The sequence below is a fragment of the Varanus komodoensis genome, unplaced genomic scaffold (genome assembly GCF_004798865.1).
Source record: "Varanus komodoensis strain SLA01 unplaced genomic scaffold, ASM479886v1 scaffold7_3, whole genome shotgun sequence".
NCBI classification, from domain to species: Eukaryota; Metazoa; Chordata; class Lepidosauria; order Squamata; family Varanidae; genus Varanus; species Varanus komodoensis.
Window position 1 is genome coordinate 5,601,512 of NW_025336480.1, and position 25,843 is coordinate 5,627,354.

Sequence of the window (25,843 nt, forward strand, 5' to 3'; positions counted from 1 at the left end):
TTAGTTAAAATCAAACAAATAAACTGGGCAACAGAAGCAGTCGGGGAAGGCCTGGAAAGGTAGAGCAGTTCGACCTGGACCTAAAGCCAGGCAGACTTGGTGCCTACCTGTGAGGTGGGGGAATTCCATGAACTGGCACTTCCAGGTTGCCTGCAGGTTGCGGCACATGCACATGCTCTGATGCTCCTCTGATGCTCGTAGCCACTGCACTGAATTATACCCGGGAAGGCAATATGCCAGGAAACTGGACTCAGGATGTTCAACCCTTTGTTCCTATACAAAGGTGGACTGAGATCCCGCAAATGGTTCGGCTCTTGACTCCTCTTGTCTCCAGTGCATGTCCCATGCATGACACCAGCCTATGTATAGTAGCTTCCATAACCTCCATGCAGGAAAAAGCATCTTGCAGCAAGTTTGGTAGGCCTCTATGGGTCTTAGAAATGGTATTTTAAAATCCTCAGTTTATGCCACTTATTTCATTGATTTTCTGCCATCAGTAGGAATTTTAATAGGAATTTCTAGGCTGAGCTGTGGGGTTTTGCAAAATGATTCTCGTGTTATAAAATAAGTGCATTTGCTTGCATGCTTCCAAATACAATGCAGGTGAAATTGAGTTCTCTAAATAATGTATAATGAAGGATGTTGTAAAAAGATCAATATAAACAAATTATATATCTAATAACAATTTTATCAATGTGCAAAATGCAGATTAAAATATGTCTTGGTGTGCTTCCAGATGGAGGGATGCCAGTACTAACTATCAGAAAAGCATTGTCCAGCAATTTCAACTTATTTATTTGTTTGTTTGTTCAATTTAGATGCCGCCCCATTAGCCATAGGCTCTCTAGGTGGCTTACATGTTGTCAGCCACCCAACGACTTTCTTCACAACAGATTTGGGCCAGTCACTGACTGCCTTACAACTTTGTTTAACAGATTTTCTGCAGTAACAAAAGAGATGGGAAAAATGGGAAGGTTATAAGTGGAAGATGTTATCCAGACACTTCCCTCCCCTCAATTAAATTCCATGAATGAGAAAGGATTGTATAAACCTTACCTGGAAGTACCAGAGACCTGTCTTGGAATCACAGCTCCTATTCCTTTAGAAAGTTTGAAAAAGGGAATTTCTGCAGGTACAACTTATCATGTCAAGGTGGTTCAGTATCTTCTGAAGTGACTACATATACACAATTACTAAAGGTACAGAAGCCAACTGCAGAAGGGTGGTTTTTAAAATGTTATATATTCTGGGATAGATGTTAATGATCTAGAGATTAATTTTGCCTGATCCAAAATTTAATTGAGTACAGATATCAACAGAATAAGCACCTAAACGGGATTCTGCACATTGTCCTTGAGTACTTGCTGACTGACTTCCACCAGTGATAAAACAGGGATTTTGTGGTATATGAAATTTCTGTCTTGGGGTTTATGAGGTGGAACTCTTCCAGAAGGATACTTATGGCTTGTCATGCCAGTAATTTTCATATTACAAACTCCCTGAATGTGAAATGACATGAGCACCTAATAAATCCTTAAAACTCTAACAGCCATTTATGGGTCAAGGTGAACTGGGCACAGTTTTATAGTACACTGTTTTAATGTACAATTAAAGGATATACAAAGTGGAAAATATGATTGGTTTTCTCCCATGAGAAGGATATGACAAATTGCTCCTTCTGGCCAGCACTGAATGCTTTTCAAAGAAATCTATTTCATAAAGTATAGTACTATGTCTGAAAAGAATTGTTTTATTGTCAGTCCATGTGCACTGGCTGCATGTATGTGAGAGACCCTGAGAGGTAGCAGCCACTTTCTGTTTGTCTCTTCAACAGGAGAGTGATCCATTCCAGCAGCTTTCCCATGATTACCACCATCAAGCAGTAAGTCTTTGCAGCGAAGCTGGCTGAATGGGCATCTGCTTGTGGCTTTGGAGTGATCCATATCATGGTGGCAAGCTACAGAAGAGGCTGCTCTGGGAGCGAATGCCATGAAATGAATCGTTTGATTCTGAACTCTGTTAGAAGCAGCAGTCCCCCATGTGGAGACGGGAGCTCAGAAACAGATGTGCAGCTAGAGGTGTCTGATGAGTATGAAGCAGGGTTCCAGTAGGGTGGCAAGGTCCAGGATCAGTCAGGAGCCTCTTCCATTTGGTGATTAGGGCAATGCATACAGGTTATTATGGAGTCAGACTGCCATTCCCGTTGCCAGAAACCACAATTTGGTATATGGGCACCATTCGTACTCCCAGCACAATATCCCCTCCTCAGGTTAGAGAGGTAAGCGGGCTGCTGCAGCAAGGTGCACTGTGGGAAACATTCCTTTCTTTCATGCGCCCTTCCTCTTCATGCGCTGCAGTGCTGCAGAAGATCACCTGTAACTACAGATCAAGAGAAAAGAGGAGATTGGGCGGTGGGGTGGGGAGGAATGGAGCTTAGTTTTCGCCTTTGGAACATATTATTACTACTACTACTACTACTACTACTACTATTATTATTATTATTATTATTATTATTATTATTATTATTATTATTATTACATTTCTGTGCCGCCCCTTGCCTCATTAAGGGTTATGTTTAAAACGCTCAAGCAGTGGTGCAGCAAACCCAGGGCTTGCAAGAACTGTAGCACTAGTTTCCCTTGATTAGAAGGAACACTAATTCTGCCAGCCCCTTCAGGTTTCCCTGTTCCTTATTGCACTGCAAAATACTTTGGGTTAACTTGACCTTGAATGGGCAATTAAGATCTGCTAGCTTTACAAATCACTCACTCCTAGCAAATGAGACTCCTCTCAGGAACTGGGGTTGATACGGATCTATGCAGCTGCCTGCAATTTTGGATTTTCCTTGGGGACTGTTTTGATGAGCACCTGCATTTCAGAATGCAGCACTACACACTGACAGCAAGCAGCATTCAGCTGTTCAAATATCTTTAAAATACTTACTCAGTGACAGGAAATGGCACAGAGGGAGGGGCGGTGTTGCTTGACAGAGTGCCCCACCCAGAAAGCTTCAGCTATCAGGCAGTACAGCCATGAAATAAATACATACATTCACAAACAGTGGTTTTGTCGAAGGTCCTTAGCTGAGCAATGCTCTTGACTGACATGTCACAATGCACCCAGCGTTCAAAGGATGTGCTGGGTGGAAATGGAGAAATACCATTTCTCCAGAAATAGTGCGTCACAGTTTGCGTACTGGGAAGAGATGATTTCACTTCTGCAGATGCAGTTGAACCCTTCCAGGGATATAGGAAGCTGCCTTGTACAGAGTTAGGGCGCTGTTTCATTCTGCTGAGTATTCTCGAAGCGGGCCTGTGGCTTTCTCCAGGCTCTCCTAGCTCCACCAGAAGATGCTGACGACTGAGCCCAGGGCCACTGGCATGCAGAGCAGGGGCTCTGCCACTGACCAAGGGGCTCTGCCACATCACTGCACAGTAACTCCTACAGTTCTTCATGTTCAAAGGACATCCTCTGGAAGGGCCCTTGGACATTCAGAAGGTCTCGCACAACAACTGTGTTGTCCAGAAATGCAGCACGGGTGCATAGAAAGGAAATGTGGGTTCTTTCCAACCACTCTTTTGTGCAGTTTGATAGTAAGAAAAGCATATTGGAGGAATTAACTTCCATCAGAGGCCTCTTGGGCACTGTGCTTTAAGAGTGTGCAGTACTGAAACAGGAATATCTAGCAATATCATCTGAACTTGGATGCCTGTGGCTCTTGTGGTGTAAAGCTGAAATGCTGACTGGGTTGCTAGATGTACAATCAACATATTTTCCTGCAGTTTGGAAATAATGAAAAACCGTGGAAGCAGTGGTGCTTTGGCAGAAAGGGCAAGTGTATAGGACATGCTTGCAAAAATTGACTTGAAAGATAATATACCGAAGCTTAATGACAATTTGCAGCTGTTGAAAATTCCATTAAAGGCAGACTTGACAATCTCATCTCTGGGGTACTAGTTGTTGTGAATTAGCTGAGGATTAGAGGTGAAGAAAAGGAAACAGAATATAACATAAGGCTGAAATTCCTGGAACTTTTAGAGAATCCATGCCCCTTTCAGCATAGCATGCCAGGGGTAATTGGTAAACTACTAGATGAGGAATAGAAACCCTTCCTTTTGGGAGTAGCTGATTTGCTCTGGAGAGCTGACTGGGCTGCAGAATCATAGCTCTGCCAGCTTCCAATCTCTAACCATCCACCCAACAACTCCAAAAGTTTAACATGTTCTTTCATTGTTGTTGTTGTTGTGAAGTTGTGTCCAACCCATCATGACCCCATGGACAACATTCCTCCAGGCCTTCCTGTCCTCCACCATCTCCCGGAGTCCACTTAAGCTCACGCCGACTGCTTCAGTTACTCCATCTAGCCACCTCATCCTCTGCTGTCCCCTCCTCCTTTTGCCCTCAGTTGTTCCCAGCATTAGCTCTTCTCCAGGGAGTCCTTCCTTCTCATTAGGTGGCCAAAGTATTTGAGCTTCATCTTCAGTATCTGGCCTTCTAAAGAGCAGTCAGGGTTGCTCTCCTCTAGGACTGACCGGTTTGATCGCCTTGAGGTCCAAGGGACTCGCAGGAGTCTTCTCCAGCACCACATTTCAAAGGCCTCAGTCCTTCGGCGCTCAGCCTTCCTTATGGTCCAGCTTTCACAGCCATACATTGCAACTGGGAAAACCATAGCCTTGGCTATATGCACTTTTGTTGGCAGGGTGATGTCTCTGCTTTTTAGTATGCTGTCTAGATTTGCCATAGCTTTCCTCCCAAGGAGCAAGTGTCTTTTAATTTCTTGGTAGCTTGGCTAAAATAACAAAATACATTCAGATAGGTAAGGTTAAACTTAGTTAAAATTTCCCCCTGCCTGGTTCAATCAGAACAGTTCTACTTAGTAAGAATTTCAGCATGTTATTTAGCACTAGGTACACAGTTTTGAAGTTAAAGAGCTCTAAAGCAAACATTGTTCCTACTGGCTTAGATAAAATAATAGGCAGACTGTTTATAACTTCAATACATGCGATCTATAGCAAGCTGTAAATAAATGTGAAACCTTCCCTTTATGTTTGTGGTTTTCTAGTTTTCCTTTCCATTGCACTTGGATGTTCACAGAATATCTACAGAACACAGTGTCTCTCAATTTTTTTTGCATTTCTGAACAATTTTGCTCATGTGTGCTAGCCCTCCCTGTGCTATGACTACTATCGCTACCACCACTTGCCCAGGCAAGGTAGAAGAGAGGCATTTTGGGTGGTGAATGGGATGCTTAAGAGGATGGGGAGAATTGATGGGAATTGTGGTAGAAAAGGAAAGAATTTTTCTCAGACTCAGAGTTTGATTGGAAACAGAAAATAATTTAGGAGTATTAAATGTCAAAGATCTAGAAGAGGCTGATCTTCCATGTGGTATCTGGAGGGAATGGTGTGGCTCACAAGAGAACCAAATGATTAAGAAATTTATACAAGGCACATATGGAAGGAAAACATGACAGGCTGATCTGGCAAGATGAAACTCAACCCTGAGCTCTTGTATGCTTCTAGACTGTTCTTTGGTCAACAAAAATACTCAACTGGATTATTCTTTTTGAGGAGTGTATGTCCCACCTCTGCCACAGGGACAGAACCCCCTCCCAAACTCTTTCTCTCCAGTCATGCTAAAGGAATTCTGACAATTTGCAGTGGAAAATTGATTGTCATCAGTGGCTGAAGAGAAACCCAGTAGCAGCAGCCGCCGCCTGAATGCAGGCAGATTACTCTACCAGTCCATGCGTTGAACAAAATAGTCTCCTTTTTGTTTCTAGATTGGCCTAGTTTGCTGCTGATATACTTTTTCCCTGATAAATTAAGCCACTGATCTTGGAATCTTCCTTGTTGGATATCTTGCTAATGACCTGGAATCCCTAACTGCTTCTTTGTTCAAAATGAATGGGACCCATAAAGCCTGCAGAGCTGTTCATTTCTCCATCCGCAACAGTTGCTCTTGCGCCTCAGCTAGTACTACCCAGAGGTTAGCTCTGCCTCTACAACAGTCGTAACTCTCTCTCTCTCTCTCTCTCTCTCTCTCTCTCTCTCTCTCTCTCTCTAATATATGTAACATTATGTGTCACATAAATGTGGCAGGTGTGCGGGGACAGTATTTGGGGAAGTAACATTTCAGTGCTTTAACTCAGCTTGTCCATGGAGCAAAACCTCACTCGATTCTTTTAAAAAAGGAGAGTGAAGATCTTCATTCTGTAACCAAAAAAGCAAATATCTTTTAGCGGGGAGGGGTATGAAAACACCACTTATTAAAATGGGGGGGGGGGCACTGCTGTGAAAGAATTGCCTTGTTTCTTTTCGTGTTGAAAGCTACAGGAGTAGTTGTGGTGGTGTGGATAAGAGCATTCACCCTTTCCACAGGTCAAGGTGGCTTCCAACATTGGGAGGTCTTTAAAAGCCTTTACAACCTATTCTGAACTTACAGGGGCGGAGGAGACTGCGAGCAACAACTAAGACAAGTGCTGTCCAGCTTGGCTCCAGTTGTGTTCCTGGCTCGCCGCCACCGCCACCCCCCAGCGATGCTGCCAAGGAGCCTGGGTGGCCCAACTGCAACCTAGGAGTCACCCCATGTGCTGGCTGCAGAAGGGGCCTGCGCTGAAGCCAGGCCAGGAGGGCAGTCCCCAGGGAGCACCGGGAGCACCCTTTAGGCACCGGTTGTGTGGCAGTTGCAGAATGTTTAAAGATGTCTTTCTGAATTGCGTCCCATGAGTGCTCAAGGCGCTTTGGAATAAAATGTTTTTTTAAGTAACCACAACCCTAAAGCAACACTGATAAACCAACACACTGAAAAAAAAAAAAAGGAGAGCTCATCTTGCAGTAGGGAAGAAAGGTGATGTGAGAAGCAGTTCGAATGTTTGCCGATACTGATAGTTTGTCTACAGGCATATTCTGGCCAAACCCTGAAACAGTTATTGGAATGCTGTTTAGTCCTCACCCAGGTTACCTTGCTGCCACTCTCTGAAATAAAATCCTTGCAGTACTCCACTCTAGTCCTCCTCAAATGATTAGAGTTCAGTTATGTGCATAGATTTCTTGGTTTGTTTTGGCTGGAAGTTATGGACCAGATGCCTGGTCAGGGAAGTGGTCTTTCCAGGATGGGCATCTGGTTCCTTGGCACACGCTCTTGGCTTGGATAGCAGTGGCAACACTTAACAGACTGGGTGCCCACTTAGTAACCATTAAAAGGAAGTGCATACTGCACAGTGCTGGCCTCATGCCTGTTACGTACTCATTATGGAAGCTACCAGGGTGCAATCTGTAGGAGGGTCTTAGATAAAGAGGGGTCACAAAGCAGAGCTCTCCTTGCAAGGTTTAGCAGCAGATGCTAAACAGCACCTTTTCAATGATGATGGCCGCATCAGTCATAGCCTGGGCTGGAGGCAGGTGCAACAAACAGGAAATTCCACAGCTTTCTTCTCGGTTTTCATTGTCTTCATTCTGGCAACCAAAAACTCAGGAACTGATATTCTTGACTACAGTGTGTGCAATTGTACACAAGGGAATTTGGCTGTAATACTCTTCCTATTTTTCTAAGGAATATCTATAAGGAATGCAATTCCTTACAGAAAACTTCTCTCACAGATAGCAAAATAAAACAGTTTTCATTCATGTCATTAATTTGTTATATTTCTATACTGCCTGGTAGCCAAATCTTTCTGGACTCTTTACAAAAAGTAAAAATGTAAATACATTATAAAAGCCATATACAAAGAAACCTACAATGCACAGAGGGATACATATATCTAAAAAGTAATTTTAAACAGCCAGCAAGAAAGACTCATGACCTTATTAAAACTGCTCCATCAGTTTTGGATACATGTCTGTCCCTGTTTAATTCTGGAGACATGCATCATGTCACTGCATTTTGTGTGAGAACGTTTCTGCAAGCAAACACTGAACAGTTTTTGGTATGTACAAACTGGATTGTAGAAGAGCCCCGAGTTCAGAAGATGTTCAGTGGTATACCGCATGCTTTACATGCAGAAGGTCCCTTGTTGAGTCCCCAGCATAGATCACAGAAACATTTCCAGGGAGGCCTGGGAAACTCTGAAGAGCTTTTGCCTATAAAATGTAGACAGTACGAAGATAGGTGGATCAATGCTTTGAGTCAGAATAATCAGCTTTTGTGCTCCCCATTGTTTCTGGCAATAGATGTCAGAGGGTAGCCCTGATGCACTGCGGCACTTGGGCAACCCGGTATGGCAGAATTAAGGGACTGGTGGCCCTCCAGATGTTGTTCTCCTACTCCCATCAGCTACAGTCCAAATACCCTGTGACAGGGGTTGTTGAAGCTTGCCATTCAACACTTGGACACGCCGCAGGTTCCCAAACCCTGTAGCACGTAGCCCGGCCAGAGCGCCTTTATTCTTAATGGATTTCAGCACCATCCATTGCAAGGTTTCTTGGGACAGCTCCCTACTTTCAAGCACTAAAATAAAGTCTAGCTAGAAGGGCTCTCTGTGCCTGCCACCGCCCATGTCAGTTTTCCTATTCTGCCCCTCCTGCTGCCTTGTGGTGGCTGGAAAAGCAGGACTCCCACGCTGTTCCTAGGCCTTGTTTTCACCTTCCAGTATTTGCACAGTGAAAAGAAATCACAATAGCACCATCCTTCTTAAAAGCAGAATGGCAGACAGATCAATTTCTCACAGTTTCCTGGGTATTAGGAAACCAAGTGCTGGAATATTGGAGTATGAGCTGTATAATATTTTAGGGAAGAAAAGGGATCCATTCTGAGGCTCTTCAAAATTATTTGCACTGTTAAGAAAGTAACAGCCTACTACTAAGATAACTTTGTAAGCTGCAAAGGTGACATTTTAGTAGAGTTGTGTGTTGTAATAGCTTGAACCACAGCTGTATCTCAAATAAAGTGTGAAGTTGCAAGAGGTAGTAATCTACTCCACCTGATAATAGATCTTCAAACTTTTGTCTGAGGTCTTTCCAAATCATTCCACATTTAACTGCCAGAAAGAAAACCTAAAACTTCATGAATGCCAAAATGTGGTACCTCCAGTATTAGAAGTAAGTCTGTGTGCAGCAGTTGCTGAGGAACATGGAGGGGGGGTGCTGTTGCACCCGTGCCCTTGTGGTTTCCCCATGAGCAGCTTGTTGGTCACTGTGTGAACAGAATGCTGGACTAGATGGCCCCTGGTCTGACCCAGCAGGGCCTTCAGCTTGCTTCCATGTGCTTCAAGAAAATCAGGAATGCTTCACCGATTTCTGTGTCAGACTTGAATAGTGGCTGTGTCATGTCTTCCCAACTATATGTGACCCTGAAGCACATACAGTTAGAGTGGTTTCAGGATTTTTAATGTATAACATTTAGGATGTGTTAAATAACCAACATCTCAACTTGTACTTTCAACTTGGACTGAGTTTCTGCCCAGTGCTGCTTGGGATGAGAACTTGAACATTAAAAACAAATTGACACTGTAGTCCTATACATGTCATTCAGAAGTAAGTTCCATTAAATTCAGTGGGGCTTATGCCCAGGGGAATAAGTCTACAGGTTTACTGCATATAGAAACATAGAAACAGAGAGAGTCAGAAGGGGTCTCCCAGGCCATCTAGTCTGACCTCCGGCACTAGCCGGCTCTGCTCACGACATGCCCACCATGTGGACGTCCAGCCTATCCTTGAACACCCGCACCGATGGGGCCTCAACGACCTCCCGTGGAGGCCCATTCCACACCCTCGGGGTCCTGACTGTCAGGAAGTGCCTCCTGGCATCCAAATGAAACCTTGGCTCCCTGAGCGTTGCTCCGTTGGAGCGCCTCCTGCCTTCCTCTGCAGGGGAGAACAGGTCTCAACCCATCTCCATGTGACATCCCCACATACCTGTATGTCGCCAACATATCCCCTCTGAGTCTCCTCTTCTCCAGGCTGAAGAGACCAGTTCCCTCAGTCTCGCCTCATACTCCATCCCCTGCAAACCGGCTACCAACCTTGTGGCCCTACGCTGCACTGACTCCAACCTGGCTATATCCTTTCTGTAATGAGGGGCCCAAAACTGAACACAATACTCCAGTTGCGGGCGCACTAGAGTCGTGTAGAGTGGTAGTAATACCTCTCTTGATCTAGAAGCCACACTTCTGGCTCTGCAACCAAGGGTGGCGTTCGCCCTCTTGACCACCGCATCACACTGCTGACTCATGTTTAGCCTGCAGTCAGCCAGCACCCCGGGGTCCCTTTCACAAGTGCTGCTCTCCAGCCACTTATCACCTAACCTGTACTTATGACAGCTATTCCTATGCCCCAAGTGCAAGACCTTGCACTTATCCACATTGAACCACATTTATCCATATGGAACCGAGTAAAAACTTTAAGGATGTCAACTGATTTTGAAGTAACTGCAGTATCAACTGGGAAGCTAGCAGGCAAAGTTTCTGCTATAAGTAAAAGTGGCACAGTGTCTCATACTTTGTTCTTGCTGGTGCATTAGAAGGCAACTGAAATAATGACTGAAATGAATTTGGGAATTCAGCTAAGTATTGTTTGGCTGCAAGGTGCATCACAAACGTGTATGTTCAGGCTTGGCCTTATGTAATTGTAAATAATTGTAGCAACCTATATATTCAGTGCACCTTGATTACCCACCCATACCCTACAACCGATACAATGTTGTCTTGGTCAAAAATAGAGCATAACTCTTAAATTAGCCATTCAATTAATTATTAAAGAGCAAATGATAGAAATGTTACAACGTACAAAGATACAGACCATGTGAGCAGTAGGGAAAATCTGCTGCTTCATGTTGTCTACTTTCCTGATGGGTGAAAATGGACAAACCAACTGTTTGCATGTAGGTGATGTTTCGGGGGTTTATTTAAATGATCGTCTAATTGCCTGTATGACTGATTTGGACAGGATAACCCACTCACACTTGAGTTTGGCTTGTTGTTGAACTGTGGCGTCTTGTTGAAACAAGGGTTATCATTTTGTCTGAACTCGGATTCACCTACAAGTTATTGTGTTGCCTGAACCCAGCCTTTGTTTCCTTCATAGGAGATCTTATTGTTTGATATCTAATTGACAGATATTTAAGAAACTGGAAATAGGACAGTCTTTGCTTCATGCCAGTTCAGCAGCCTGATATGGCACAGAACACTGTGCTCCTACTGGGTCTTACAGTCCGCCACAGATGGGCAAACCTGCTGTAGGCAGCAGGTGGCAAAGTGCCTGCCATTTTGCTTTTTTCCAACCATTTAAAAATGAGGTCCAGACTGGGAGAGAACCTTTATTTTGGCTTGAGTTTTAGGAGGTCTATTGAGTTTGAAGAGTGGCCGTAGTTCAGTAATAGAGCACCCGTTTTCCAGGTGGAGATCTCATATTTAATCCCCAGGATGTCCAGGTAGAGCTGGAAACAGTCCTAACGGAATCCTGGTAGTCAGGGTTGGCAATGCTGGGCTAGATGAGCCAATGGTTTGAGTCAGTAGAAGGCAGTTTTTTATGATTCTAAGTGGGTATCGGATCATAGCCTTAGTGTGCAATTCTATGCATGTCTGAACAAAAAAAAGGCCCTTCTACTCTCAGCATGCCCCAACAGGGCTGGCTGGGGCATCCTGGGGGTTGAAGGATTTTTCTTCTTCTGTCTCAACATACATAGGCTCTCGCCACTTAAAAAATGCATTTCTCCTTAAGGTTCCAAATGCAACTCTTGCATTTAATGAATGGAAAACCATCTGAAGTATTCCAACTGTGCAAGCCATGTGAAAATGTCCACATACAAGTAAGAAATAGGGAGAAATGTCAACATGGGAAGGCAAAACATTTTCCTTTACTATGGTCAGCAACACTTGTTCGGCCTCCTCAACTCCTGCTGCAGGGATGGGGAAAGGCAAAGCATGCATGACTCAAAAAGAGCTGTGCCCAGAATCACAAGTGCATTTAGAACCACACTTTGCTCAAGGCTCTTCTACTGTTCAGTGCAGCCTTTCCAACTTGGGGCCCTCCAGGGGTTTTGGACGTCAACTCCCATCAGCCCCATGCAGAGCGGTCAATGGTCGGAATGCTGGGAGCTGTAGTCCAAAAGGTCTGCAAAGCTCCGGCTCGAGGAAGGTGGCTTTCGTGTTTCAGATCCCTGCAAACCAAAAGGAGGAATGGCGTTAGTCGAAAGAGACCCCTCGCCTCCTCCTGCGCTCCTTCCACGTGCGCATCGCTCGTGGCCGGGCGGGCTGCTCTGCCTTCGCGCCGCCAGCTCCCTCGGCTCGCCCCGGGCGCCCCTCGCCTGCCCGCCTCTGGCCGGTCCTTTCGCGCGGCTCCTCCGAGTTTGCCTCTCCGGGGAAGCTCCATTGCAGCAGAAAAGCCGTTCCCGCTGCCGGGGGAGAGTCCCCAGGCCGCCGCCACCGCGGTTGGCCAAAGCCGAACTGTATGGGAGGAGCCTGGGCTGTAATGCACCATAAGGTTCCAGCAAGCCGCCGCCGCCGCCGTTACCGCACAAGCCTGAGCAGCCTCCTGCAGCAGCAACGCGCTCCCTCCGCCAGCCGGGCTTCTCAGCGGCGCTTTGCAGCAGAGCCGAGCCAAGCCAAGCCAAGCCCTCGGCAGCCGCCTCGCCTGCCGCAGCGGCGCCAGTCCTGCCCCTGGAGAGCCCCCGCTCCGCGGTCCGCACTGCCCTGCCTAGGGCCGAGGCTTCACGGCGTAGCCCGCCCCCTCCCCGCTGAAATTAAAACACACACACACCGAGAGAGAGCATTGACGCCGGAGCTGTGATCTTTGCAGTAACGGACACCATTTTGTGGCTAGCGGTTTCTTGACTTGGGCAGCCCCGGGAATTGCTGCATGCGGAGGAGAGCTCGCCAGCCACAAGGGGAACCTGTTGGGCGTCGCGATCGGGAAGTAGCCCAGCTGCAGCACTTCGCCTTGGAATTGGGGATTGCAGCAGCGTCCCTGGGAATCGGATCGTGCGCGGCAGCGGCAGCCTTGGGAGGAGGGAATTTGGAGATTGTGCAGCAGCAACCGCAGCGGCGGCAGCAGCAGGCGAAGGGGAATTGGACCTTGCGCATCCCTGTTCCTGGGTGGAGACGAAGGAGATTTGCACCTTTGCGTCAACGGCAAGAAGAGAAAGGGATTTGGACCTTTGCGACTGCAGCGTCCCTGGCAGCAGGAGGTGAAAGCTTGCTTGCTTGCATTTTTTTTTTTTTTTAGTTTTATTTTTTCCTTGCAGGGCAGGAGCATGTTGGTCTCAATGCAGCTCCCCTTCCCTCCTCTCCGCTGATCCAGTCGTGGTGGGGCGATGATGGATACTTGCCTGCTTGTTCTCACTTCCCACAAAAGTAAGCCCGCTGTCAATGGAGGAGGACATTGATACCCGCAAGATAAACAACAGTTTCCTGCGCGATCACAGCTATGCAACAGAAGGTAATGGAAGGCCCACTGGGTTAGGAAAAAATAAAATTGCAAAGCAACCCCATTCCACTGCGGGGAGGCGCCTTGCCAAAGCTCAACTCAAAGGCACGGACCCTGCAGTAGAATGGCGTTGTGCTTGCTGAACGAGCAAACCCAGGGCAAATCGCGGGGCGGCGGCGGTGCATTTAGGGAAACGTCTTGAAGCAGTGCCGGGAAGACACGCCATAACGCAGGGCTTGGGCCCCGAGCAGCAGGTGGATCAGGACGAAGGTCTTCGGGCACCGGAGCGCTTCCCTTCTGGGTGATGTCAGCTCCGATTCATTTGGGCCCTGATCACACCTTGATGTGTCAGCAGCCCCCCCCTCCCCCCGCGCTCCCCAGGTATCGGGCGGCCTCCCTTGAAATCGGCATTTGCACTCTTGGTTACGTTTATTGCCCAGGGAAGTGTAAATTAATTAATGGACGCTTTACATGGCAGGGCTTATGTCAGTTTGCTCCTCTGGGGTGTTACCTTGCTGCTGCTTGGCGATGTGACAGTCTCCCTTCTCCCCCACCCCCCAAAACCTTGGATGGCTCATGAGGATGACAGACCAAAGCTGTGTCCAATGAAATGGCAAAAGAGCTTTGAGACAGGTGGTGACAGGCTCATGGAAAAGAATGCAACGGTAATTCTGCAGCAGTGGATTCTGCTGAATCAACTGCGAGCGGAAATGAAGTGGGGGCTAAAGTGAACAAGCTGCCAGAACTGTCATGAAAGGAAAAGAGGCCTGGGTGTGTGGAGGAGGAGGCACAGGGTGGAAGGAATTGCTTCCTAGGCCCCTTCACCTCGGGATCAGTCTCTGGTGAGCAAGGAGTGAAGGTATTTGGCCTTGACCTGGAAGATAAGACAGAGAGGCATGATGACTGGATAGGCCAAACAAAAATTAACCTGGAATGGGGCGTGGAATATAATTTGGCATAGTTTGAAATAACTGTAATTTCTAGAATCTGAAAAACAGGGCCAAAATTAGGGCTTGGGAATGTCACAAATATGGATGACTATGGTTCCCTTTTGCTCTTGTGTTTTAGTAGCCATGTCACCAAATAGGTAAGCTCCCCACTGGTCCTTATGTTGGGATGGTTGAAACAGAGAATGGGATCTTGGGTCAGAAAATGGAACTAGTATTTTTCCCAGCCTCATGAATTTAGTTGAAGTCTGTAGGACACCAAAAGTTGTAGTTTGATAGTGGAATTGACAGATTTCTTGGTTGCCTTAACTAGGGAGTTGCTGGACTAAAGATGTTAACCATGTTGAACTGTCTCGTACTGTGGAATATTCTTTTCTTTTGGTGTATGTGACTATTATAAGCCTAAAGGAACTAGCTGCCAGCTTTTAATGCTTCATTTATTCTTCTGTGAAATGGGTGCATCAATACAATATGACACTCTTCAAAGACTGTAAAATATTGTAGGCATTGTGTGTTAATTGCTTAGCATGTTTATTTGTTATTTTGGCTGATAGAACATACAGGAAGACATAATGATGACATGAACAGAATACCCTGGTCTATTTCCTGGTATGACATGTATGCTTTTAGAAAGGTCAGCAATGAGGAAATTATGGGTAAGGGCATATAACTACCTCTGCTGCGTAATAGAAAGACATTAGGTAAAAGTTATATACTTCTACTTGGATTAGATGTTTATTTTCCACCCAAGAGCTGCAAAAAGCCCTCAGATGCCATAATACCTGAGCTACCAAACACTGAAGCTAGGATATGGAGAAATCTGAAAGGCCCTGCATAGAACTGATGCTAAGACATTTGGCTCAGTCAGCTAGAACAAATGGTGTTGGCTTTTTTAAAGCTTTGCCAGAGACTTCTGTAGTATGGAAGAAAGGATTGCTCATCTGTCTGCAGGAAGCTTAGGACCTCTGGATTCATGAACTGTTGGTAAAAGTGACTTCTCCCAGTGCTGCTTAATCGTTTTAAAACCACCCAAATGCCACTGAATTCAGATTTGTCTTGTTTTGATGTTGGCGTAACATACACTTTCCTCTTATACCAGTGGAGCAACCTTCACAACTGGCTAGCATGATAAGAGAAGAATGACTGACACAAAGAACCATATGTTTTCATTTGCGATTCCTGACTATCACTATAAATAACATCTTGGATATATTAGCTACTTGGGCTGCTTAGAAGTTGACTATTGTTTCTTTTCTGTCACCAAACAGGATTATTCTATCTGCTACTTATGCCCAGTCAAAATGCTTTGGTGTAGGGGCAGTTGCTCTTTTCTTGTAACACAGCAGGACCCGCATATCAGCGGGGATGGGTTCCAAGCCCCCCAGCAGATGCCTGTAACCACAGACAGTGGTGAACATGATATATTGTACCTTTACATTTCTTCTTTCACAATTTCATCCTAGCAACCTCTGCATATGATTTTTTTTCTTTCCCTTTTAAGTCAAGAATTTTCACTTAAAGGAAGCACTTTGTGATTTCTCTTTGGCACTTTACGACTTTTCTTTAGGACCGAGGTCAACCATGGTTAAGTGAAAACATGGTAACTGAAACAGCAGATATCCTGCTGCATTTTACTCTTTCATGAAGCTGTTCAGTTGTCCTTTCACTGGACACCTACAATTTTATTATCATACAAAATTTTAAAATAAAAATAGACTGTCTCTGAGATCCATATTGGAGAACCCAGCTAAAAAAAAACTGACATTGAAAATTGCAGACATGGGTTCCATTTAGACAGTGGAAGGTAGCTAATATAGGCCAAGAAATATAGAAGCCTACCATGGTTTCTGTGAATTGGAGATTTAGCCTGCATTGGGTTATCACATGAAGCCGTTGCTTATCGTGATGGGAATGAACTTAGCCTCACTTAGATTCATATGCCTTTCCTCCAGTGTATCCATGAGGAGGTGATTAGAAGCTTCCACTTCAGCTTTTGATTAGCTACATTTTGTCATTGTGGGTACTGTTACTGGATTTAGTTTTCTGCCCAGCATACCATACTTACCTTCAAACCACTGGTTATGAAGCTGGTTTGTTTTAGTAAACTATAGTTAAAATTACCATAGTTTATTCAGACATCATGCTAATCCATGCTTAATAAACTATAGAAGTTGAAGCTTCCAGAATCTCTGCCATATGAGAGGAAGAGAAACAAAAGGGGAATACGCAAGCTCAGCTGGAAGCTGGGATTGGCCCTATTGTGATAAAACATGGTTTATTATAACTATTAGTCTTATGTAAGCCGTCCCATACTTTGTAAGCTGTCCAAAGACTTTTTAGTAATGGGATGGCATAGGAAAACTTTAAATAAATACATAAATAAATAAATGCAGGTGTGTGATACTTTTAAAGGCTGGTTTGTCAGCCAATTTTTAAAATTGAAAATTAGATAATCACTAAAATCTTTAATGAGCATAGGTCAGGAATCCTCAACTTTCTCTGATTGGTGGACATATTTGAAATGCTGAAGTATCTTGGGCACTCTCACAAAATGGCTGCTGTAGTGGTGGGCATGACTAATAAAAACATTCATTTCCCAGATGACACACTGGGAACAAATATAACTTTGCCAAAAACGTATGTACAAGACTGAGGTAGGGTCTGAGCTCAAAAATACAGAATTACTTTTTGAAACCCAATAAAGAAAGAAGCTTCCTCCTTGAACTTGGAAGAGCAGAATTGAGCTGTCTTGGAGAGAACATTTTGGATGTCTTTTAATCATAGGATTGCCATAAGTTGGAGACAACTTGAAGGCATATAATGATAACAAAACTGGTGTTGGTGAGAAGCACTTTGCTTTGCAACATGGCAAACTTCCAGTTAAACATATTAAGAAATAAAATGAAAATCCAGAGGGGTGGGGAGTCTGGGGGACACCCAAGAGAGGTACCCAGAAGCATCATGGTGCCTGAACCATCCTGGAGACCCCAAGTGTGGGTGAAGTATCTCTTGTCCTATTAAAGTCACTTTATGTAGGCAAGTCAATTGGTCAGTATGCAAATATGTGGACTTTAAATTATCTTATGATTCAATTTTGAATATCAATAATGATATAACCTACACCTATGTCTCATAAGCTGTCTCTTTTTAACACTGAGTATTGGTTCTAATTCTTTCTTAGAATACTACAGTTGTCCCAACGGATGTCCTAAAAATCTGAAAAGGACAACTGTAGGACATTTCTTTCCTAGGAATCCACCCTGCAGTACTTTTCAATAACAACTCTCAATCGTCTATTCTTACCAAACCTCTGGATATTAGGTAATGCATGTTTGCAGATGCTTATGCCTCCCAAATATAAAACAATACTGCCATTCAATATTTCTTGACCATGATGAGGAAATAAAAATATTTCAAGGCATTCAGTATTTTCTGTTGCTGCACAGAGATAGACCGATGTTTCACTTTCTGGTGGAAGCTTTGTGATGGTGCTTCTGTAAGAAGCATTGACTTGTGAATGCAGGTGTTCACTTTATATTGACCAAAGGGGATATTGTAGGGTTTTGTTTTGTTTTGGTAACTAGTTGGATAATTTTATGGACACTGTGGAATGTGTTTGAATGTCATACTTCTGTGTGATGCAGAAAATGTTTCAGCTATAATCAGCAATGGTTGCAATCATATCCCTTTAAGTAGCTCCAACCATTTTTGTTGCAAGCCCTGCTCATGCCAATGTAGTGTCATCAAGCCACAACATAGGTGAGGTTTTATCTCTGGAGGCAGGAAATCTACTTCGGAAACCTTTAAGAGTCTCTCGGAAACAAACCTATCTCCTGTTAAATGTAACAGATACTGCTTTAGTCCCTTGTGGGTCGTATGTCCTTTCGTGTGTGTGTGTGAGAGAGCGTGCACACCCTTGTGCTTCAGATGGCATTCAGCATTAATGAAAGCAGAAGCAGCTGAACACAGTACATCCAGTCTTCTCCAGTATATCCACGATCTCTATATTCACAGTATCTCATTTCATGAGATATGATAGAATTGCTTCGTTTGCAAGAAGGATTGGAAACAATCCAGATTCCTGCTCCTTGTAGCAAAAGTGAGAACTGAAGGTATATGGTTATCCTGTCCCATTTTGGATAAATTTTCAGCTTCCTTGATACACACCCCAAGGCCTTTGCTGCAGTTTTTGGGTGAAGCCTCTGAACAAGCCTCCGAGCAGACATCCCTGTTCGTCCTTTTGACTTCTTCCTCATCATTCTCTCTAATTTGGGAGCAGTAAAGGGGTAGGCCTGTTACCCTTTGAGGGGTACTGGCTTGGCAAGTGAGGGGCTCTTTCCTGACTTTCAGCCTGTGAGAGCACCTGTTCTCCTGAAGCATGCATTCTTGTCGGTCCATGCGGGTCATCTGTGCTTGTCAAATAGCATCCTCATGTAGTCTCATCAAGTAGCTACTCCTTGGCTCAGAAACCAGCACATTTCCAAAATATACCATGCAGTGCTTTGGGTCATTTAGTCAAGGTAGCAGAGTTCCCTGGAGGAGAGCAACAGAGATAAAATCAGAGGTTTTCCAGGACTGGAGGGCTGCAAGGATCCTTGCCATCAGAGTAAATCCAGAAATGAGGTTAAAAGGCAAGACTTTCCCCAGCTGAGAGGAAAGGGGAGGAAAGCATTACTAGGTGAAGGCCAGTAGAAATCAGAGTGTGGGAAATAGAACAGTCAGCTAAGATCCCAGGTGAAGTTAAGCAACATGTATAATAGCAGGCACTTTTCTGGAATTTCAGGGGTTTTGAGATGGAAAAATTGGTCCCCAGCTTGTAACTCCAAAATTATATCCTAACAAAGCCAGTGAATGAATGACACGGGGGAGATGTGGTAGTTGTGGAGGACTCAAGAAACCTTCTGAATTCAGTAACTGAAACCCAGTTTATAGGCTTGGATGACAAACTTACAAAGTGGGGTAGTCCTTGAATAGTGATTTACAGATGTACATGACCGCTCGCTCTCTCGTCGCACTTGACAAATGAGATGAGTCCAGCGGCTTTAAATGGAGTTTTACAAAATGTCTTGTAAAGAGCACTTGAAATCTCAGGAATCTTCACAGTCAATCAACAAGTGATATAATCTTTTCATTAGATTAAGGACCAGGGAAGATGGACCATTAATACTTTCAGGATGACCCCTATCAGGATATAGATGATGGAGATACTTCTGTGTGCATTTCAGAAACCTTTGGTGGAAAGATTCAAGTGTATTTTGGCCTAGCTTGCTTGATCTCTTTAGAGTTCTTTTTCCAATAGAAGGGAACCATTCAAGTCAAATTGTTCGTAATGGGGCTTAAAATGGGAGCATTTGCTGTTCCCTGGCAGTGGCTTCTTCTCCTTCTAGTATTATATCAGGGATGTACCAGGAATGGAGCTAAGTGTTATGGAAACATACCATTCAGATGCAGTGCTATGGGTTGTGCCCCCAGTGCTTATAAAAGCTTCAAACGTGGAGGCTTTCAAGCATCCTATACAGAGTAGTAGGAGGAGCAGCAGCAACTTTATTGCCCATCTATTGAAAGCATTTTGGAAGAAAGCTAGAGAGGAGATTAACTCATATCCTGGTCTCTCCAGTCTCCTCCTCTCCAGGCCCTGAAATGGCTCTCCTTCCCCTCGGAGAAGGATCTGGCATGGGTGTTTGTGCACTGGCAGGGAGGTGGCCAGAGTTCCGGATCCTTCCTTCAAAGTTGGATTCCTGTCTCAGAGGTCAAGTGCTCATTTTGCCTTAGCCTGTGCTGCCTGATTTGCCTGGCAAATGTTGCATGTAACCACCCAGTCCTCTTGTTATGTGTAAAGTTCTGGTGGAAAAACACCAGAGAACCATGAATCATGGTAATCATGCTGTCATTTCCATTCTGTAGCACAGCTGCCCAATTCTGATTTGCTTTAGTCTTTTTGTGGAGAGAGGGAAGCAGGCGCTGGAGATCCAGGTTTCCTGTCATCACATCTGGTTTGGCTAAAGCCAGCGCCCAAGACAAGGAATTGGGCGGAAATGCTGTTGGAGCAGCACCAGCCAGGCAGTGGCTGAGAACACTTACATTCCAGCCTTGTATCTGATGCTGGCAGCACTTACATCAGACTCTCACCCTCACCTCAGGAGTAAAGCTTAGGGAAAGGAGGCTTTATTTGTCCTTGGGCTTTCGAGGGCCTTTGTAGGCACTCTTGCGTGCCCTTGCATGAGTACCATGAAGAAAGGTATCTATCACTCCCTGGTTTGATGGTGTGTCTGCTAGATTTTGTCCCAGTCTCCTCTAGAGGGGACAATTCCTCCTGATTCTAACAAGCATACATATTATATGAGCTGTCCCTTCTCCTCTGTGGGGGGTCCCTCAGACTTCAGCTTGTGGATCCTAAAAATATTTCTAAATATTGTTTTAAAAAGCAAGAGCAACCATCAGTTAGAGGGGAGACATTTGAACTTGTCCCAGTTTATGGGAGTGGAGGAAAAGATTGGCAGGATACTATGGCCGGAGTCTTTTCAGTGATGGCCCCACACCCTCCTGCCAAAGTGTGTATGACTTCTCACTGTTTATTTTAAAGTGAATCTGAACACTTTTGAGGGATCCACCTTGTATTTGAATTCTTATCATTGGTATTTTATCGTGTTTGCCCAATAGCCATTACATATTAACTCTTGTTGGATGCTTTTATTCCAAAAGGTAGGAAACAAATACATAAACTCAAATGAATTTCCTCAGATGCTTACATCTAGTGTCTTCCAAGAAACTTCATGGACATTCCAACTTTTCCTTAAACAGTAATTCCAAGAGTTTGTACATCAGCCATCTTATTTCTGTTGTATTAGCTACCAAGCTTTTCCAAAGGATCCCGTGAACACACTTTTCATAATCATTTGCAATGCTTTTCTGCTGCGCCCTGCAGTGTCCTAAACATACGAATGACATCTGCTGCTGTATTAGCTCTTAGAAGGTTCCTACTCTTGGTGGTGGTTTGGGCAGCAATGCAGAGCATGTGCTGCCCAACATGATGGTGGCATCTGTAAGCCAAGCCAAGCCAAGCCAAGCTTGAAGTTACATGATGCTTGCTTTCTACTGGTTTGAGCTCTGATACCATTCATGTTTGCAGGGAAAGGGGTCATCTGCCTTGGGCCAGTGTCATTTCCCAGGATTCTGGTTCTCTCTCCTCAGGAGAAACTTCTAGTAAAGACCTCAAAGTAGAGAAGGAGGCTGCGAAATCCCCCCTGAACATTCTGTTCTCTTCAGAGTCTGGTCCCATAAGTGCCCTTGTGGCCAGCCCCCATGTTCCCAGAAAAAATAGTGTTGCTGACTTCAGTTTCCAAGGAGTCCAGTTGTGGATTCACCATCGCATCTCAGTGACCTTCGTGCCATCACTGCCAAAAGCCTTCACAGGCCCATTACAGAAATCCTCATAGCACGTATCTGGAAGAACCGAAGCCCAAGTCTTACTTTAATTAAGAAGCCCCACCCTTGTTATATGACCAAGTCTTATTTTAAGTACGGTCTGAAACTGCCAGCTGCTGGAGTAAAATTCAAGCAAGTGTCCAACCCTGTTCCAGTTGCCATGCTTAGTTGTGCAGTCTGTGTCTTGCTTGGCTTAGTGAGCATTTGATCTTGACTTTGGTTGTGCTGGAATTTCACCTGTGCAGTCCATCCTGGAACTTAACCTCGTTCTGACTGCCTACTGGAAGTGAATTTTTACTGGCCGGTCCTCCTCAGCACCCACATCCTGATTTCTGGCCTATCGGCCCCTGGAGATGGACTTGATGATCATCCTCCTGGTAACAGCAACACTCTCACCTTGCTTAACAGGACACTCAAGTGAAAACTGTACTGCCATTTGAGTTTAGACTTAGCTTAGACTGAACGTAGCTGCTTCAGTTTATGTTAGTAGACGATGCAAGGTTTCTGGATCCAGTTTAAGGGTGATCAAGGCCAAAACATCTGGAGAGCCACAACTCCCATTATCACTCACCATTGGCTATGATGGTTGGGTCTGGTAAGAGTTATAGTCCAGGGCATATGGAGAGCCACAAATTGCCCATCCATGTTGTAACTACACATTAACTAACTGTTCTGTAACTAACGGAATATTTTGCTTGCCTTGGAATTTGCTTCTTACATGGTTGGGCAGTTTTAGCGATCATAGCAACAGGGTAGAAGAAGATACAAATCTGTGATTATCTCAGGAGCTTCCTGGATTGGAAACAATTACCTGAAGCAGAGTCCTGGAGGGGTTTGCAGTCATCCACTTATTTAGTGATCTGTCAGAAAACATGCCTCTATCTCTGTGCAAATGCCAAGAAATTGTATCTGAAACAATAAACTTTTTCTGTTCAACTCCCAAGCAGCTGTCCAGAATAATCATCTTGGCAAGGGTGGACAGAATGAGGAGCAGTACGAGTCACTTCGCAGATTAAGAGTAAATTGAGGAGTGGGGTGTCATGGAAACAAGTCTAGGTATAGCTGACCTCTATGGAGAAAAGAGCTATTATGAGCTTAGTAAGAAATTGAATTTTTTGGAAACAACCACTAGGTGGCTCTCCTAGAGGTAGCCAGTGTTTGCCGATATAGTTATGTCAAGGATTCAGACCATATAATCCAAATGCAGACTCCCAGCTGTTTATGGTGTTACCTTTGTGTATTCATCAATAGTTGTCCTTTCATTCCTGTATTCACTGTAGTTGTTCTAAAGAAGAAAAAACAAAAACAACCCAGTTGTCCTCCAAGACAAGACCGAAAATGATGTACAGTTGCTTCTGGACATGCAGAGTCCTCCAGAGTGATTCATGGGGGAGCACATGTGGAAAATGTTCCTTTGGGAGGGATAAACAGGCTAGGTAGATTTTTCAGGACATATTTGTGAAAAGAAGTCTTGTCATAGACTGTTTGACAGACATAGACTGTCAGACTTGTCATAGACTGCCAGTGCACAAACAACCCCGTTTCCCCAAAAATAAGACCTAACCAGAAAATAAGCCCTAGCATGATTTTCCAGATGCTCGTAATATAAGCCCTACCCCCAAAATAAGCCCCAGTTCATATCATCAGCCAGACGGATGCATTTAGTCCTCCAATGCAACACAATTCGGGGTCTGGAGAGTTTGACGATGTTCCGGAAGATGACATGACTGTATTTGAATAAATGTAGATTTTTGTACATGAATAAATGCAGATGGTTGTACATGAAAAAATAAGGCATCACCTGAAAATAAGCCCTAGTGCATCTTTTGGAGCAAAAATTAATATAAGACCCGGTCTTATTTTCAGGGAAACATGGTATCATAATAAACAACTCTTCACCGGAATCGTCCTGTAGGGCAGTGATAGGGAACATGTGGCCTAGATGTTGCTGAAACGCAGCTCCCATCATCCCTCCTATAGGTGTGGTAGGAGTTGCAGCCCAGCAGTAAGTTGGCGAGCCCCGTGTTGCTCACCACAGCTGCGGATGGGAAATTGTCTCTTGCCCTGTGCGGGATTGAATGCCAACTCTTGCACCCCGCTTTTGTGCCATTGCAAATGTTGGGCAGTTCCGCTTGCTATCTGCTGAGTTCTCCTGATCTGGGAGAAGTGCTGGGACCAAAGCTCAAGTGTGTTCTGCTGGCGTTCGTCTTGCATGCTGTAATACGAGCATTTAACGTATTTTGTGCGGAAGAAAATGAGGTTTGGAGAAAAGTTAGCAACTTTGTTAAATATTTCAAATTATACCTGCCAAAGTCATCAGTTTGTATCCTCTATAAAGCATTTGGTTTAAGATACACAAAATAAAAACAAGAATCTCAATAAAGAAACAGCCTAATCGTAACTCGGTAGTGAAAGAGACACACACACATTTTGTTTTGTTTTGTTTTGTTTTGTTTATATCATTCTATGCAGATTTGAAGGGGATTCTAGGCAGGATTTGCTAATGGGCTCTTAAGACAGGATAATCAAGCTCAGGGAAGCAAAGTTGGATGCCCTTTCCTATTCCTTGCTGAGAGTACTCTTTACCCGCTTTTCTTTTTGCACAAATATTCTGCAGTGGTATATACTTCAGCGTATTTATCTTTTCTTGCAATCTGCTGCAAAGCCTAATCTTCTCCTCCTTATATTTAATCCTGGCATTTTCTTCTCAGTCCATCATTTTCTCATCCTAATTCTTGACCTGTTGGAGCTAAGTGTTCTAGTTTTGCCCAGAAAGCTTTCTTAATGTGAATTCCCCATTTCCCCAAAACCTCTCCTACCATCAGATGCCTGGGGGCAACCTTTACAACATCTACTTAGAACTTGTCTCACATTGATGGTGGCTCAAGGCATCCTTAACCTGTCAGAAGCATAATCTTCCCCTCATGGATTGTAAAGGAGAGCTTCACATACTGCGATTCTGGCAAGAGAATAAAGTCACAGGCAAATCATCTGCAGTTAAAGAGCCAACATTTCTTGAAGATAGCAGCTGCTGGAATCAGAGCGTTTGTGTATGCTTCACATACCCTTCCACATTGCCAAGCAGCCTTGCTGGCCATTGAGCCAGTTACCTTGGGTTGTATCTGTGGCTGCTGGCTGGCACTCTGGGATGTTCTGCAGAGAGCAAATTAATGCACTTTCCTTACAAGGAATTTTAAAAAGATTATTCTTCTTAAGAGAGTTGGATTTTGCTGCATTGGAAACTTCGGCAGCTTTTTACTTTGGAAGCCAACTTGAAAAGAGCACTCTGTGGCTATGATAGCAACTTCTTCCTTTTAAAGAAACCTGCCTCTGCAAAATCTTATATTAACTTTCTTTTTAATATATTTCTGAACTGAAGGGCAGAGCAGTATGACTGCAGATTCCTTATAATTATAGAAATCAAGAAGGCCTTTTCCATTTTAATCTCCTTTTTCTGCCTGAAGATAATTTCTGTGACACTTGCTGCTTGCACAGTCTCAAATAACAGAAATGCACCCTGTTTCATGAATTTGTAAACCCCACATAAGCCCAGGGCTGTGTGTATTCTACAGCCCTCCTGTGTAAGTGTATTCTCTCCAGAATGCAACACCCTGAGAATTTCAGAGGAAGGGAGTGGGAGACTGAAAAGGGAAAGGAAAACATTTTCTGTCCCTGATGGCTGCAAAGATAGAGTTGAAAAAATGTGTAGGTAATCCCAGAAAGTGGAGAAGAGCTAAGCAGGACTTCCTGTAGTCAGAAGAGTGGAACTTCACTGTCCTTCATAATCTCCCACCTTATCCCATGCCTCACAGGAATGGAATAAATAAGGGGCTACAGAGTAAGGGGATTCTGTACACAGTTTTGTGTATTTTATACAGGTCGGAGAATTAGACTCTATTCAGAATTAGGGATATGTTGTAAGTCAGAGAATTGGGATCTTTGAAGCCTGGTGTATATGGGGTCTTCTATAGCCCCAGCAGATAATACTATCAAAGAGCCTGGTGTTGGGGTCTGAACAGTGGATACATGTCCTTGAATTGCCTGAAGGCCACCCTGCATCCTTGGGTGAATGCAGTAAGAACAGTGTTACCCAGCACATTGTGTGGTGTC

The 25,843-nt window shown here is 44.4% G+C and overlaps 1 protein-coding gene across 2 annotated transcripts in view; it reads left to right on the plus strand.

Moving 5' to 3' along the window:
* Positions 1 to 25,843, plus strand: part of PPP2R2B (protein phosphatase 2 regulatory subunit Bbeta) — a 269,665-nt gene that overhangs the window by 67,820 nt on the left and 176,002 nt on the right. Inside the window, exon 1 of one of the 2 annotated variants that reach the window (XM_044454366.1) lies at positions 13,144 to 13,373. The exons of the other annotated variant lie outside the window; for it this stretch is intronic. Coding sequence (XP_044310301.1) covers positions 13,304 to 13,373 — 70 coding nt within the window. The 5' untranslated portion in view covers positions 13,144 to 13,303. Of the gene's footprint in view, positions 1 to 13,143; positions 13,374 to 25,843 lie in introns of those variants that run through there. 2 annotated transcript variants of the gene reach the window in all.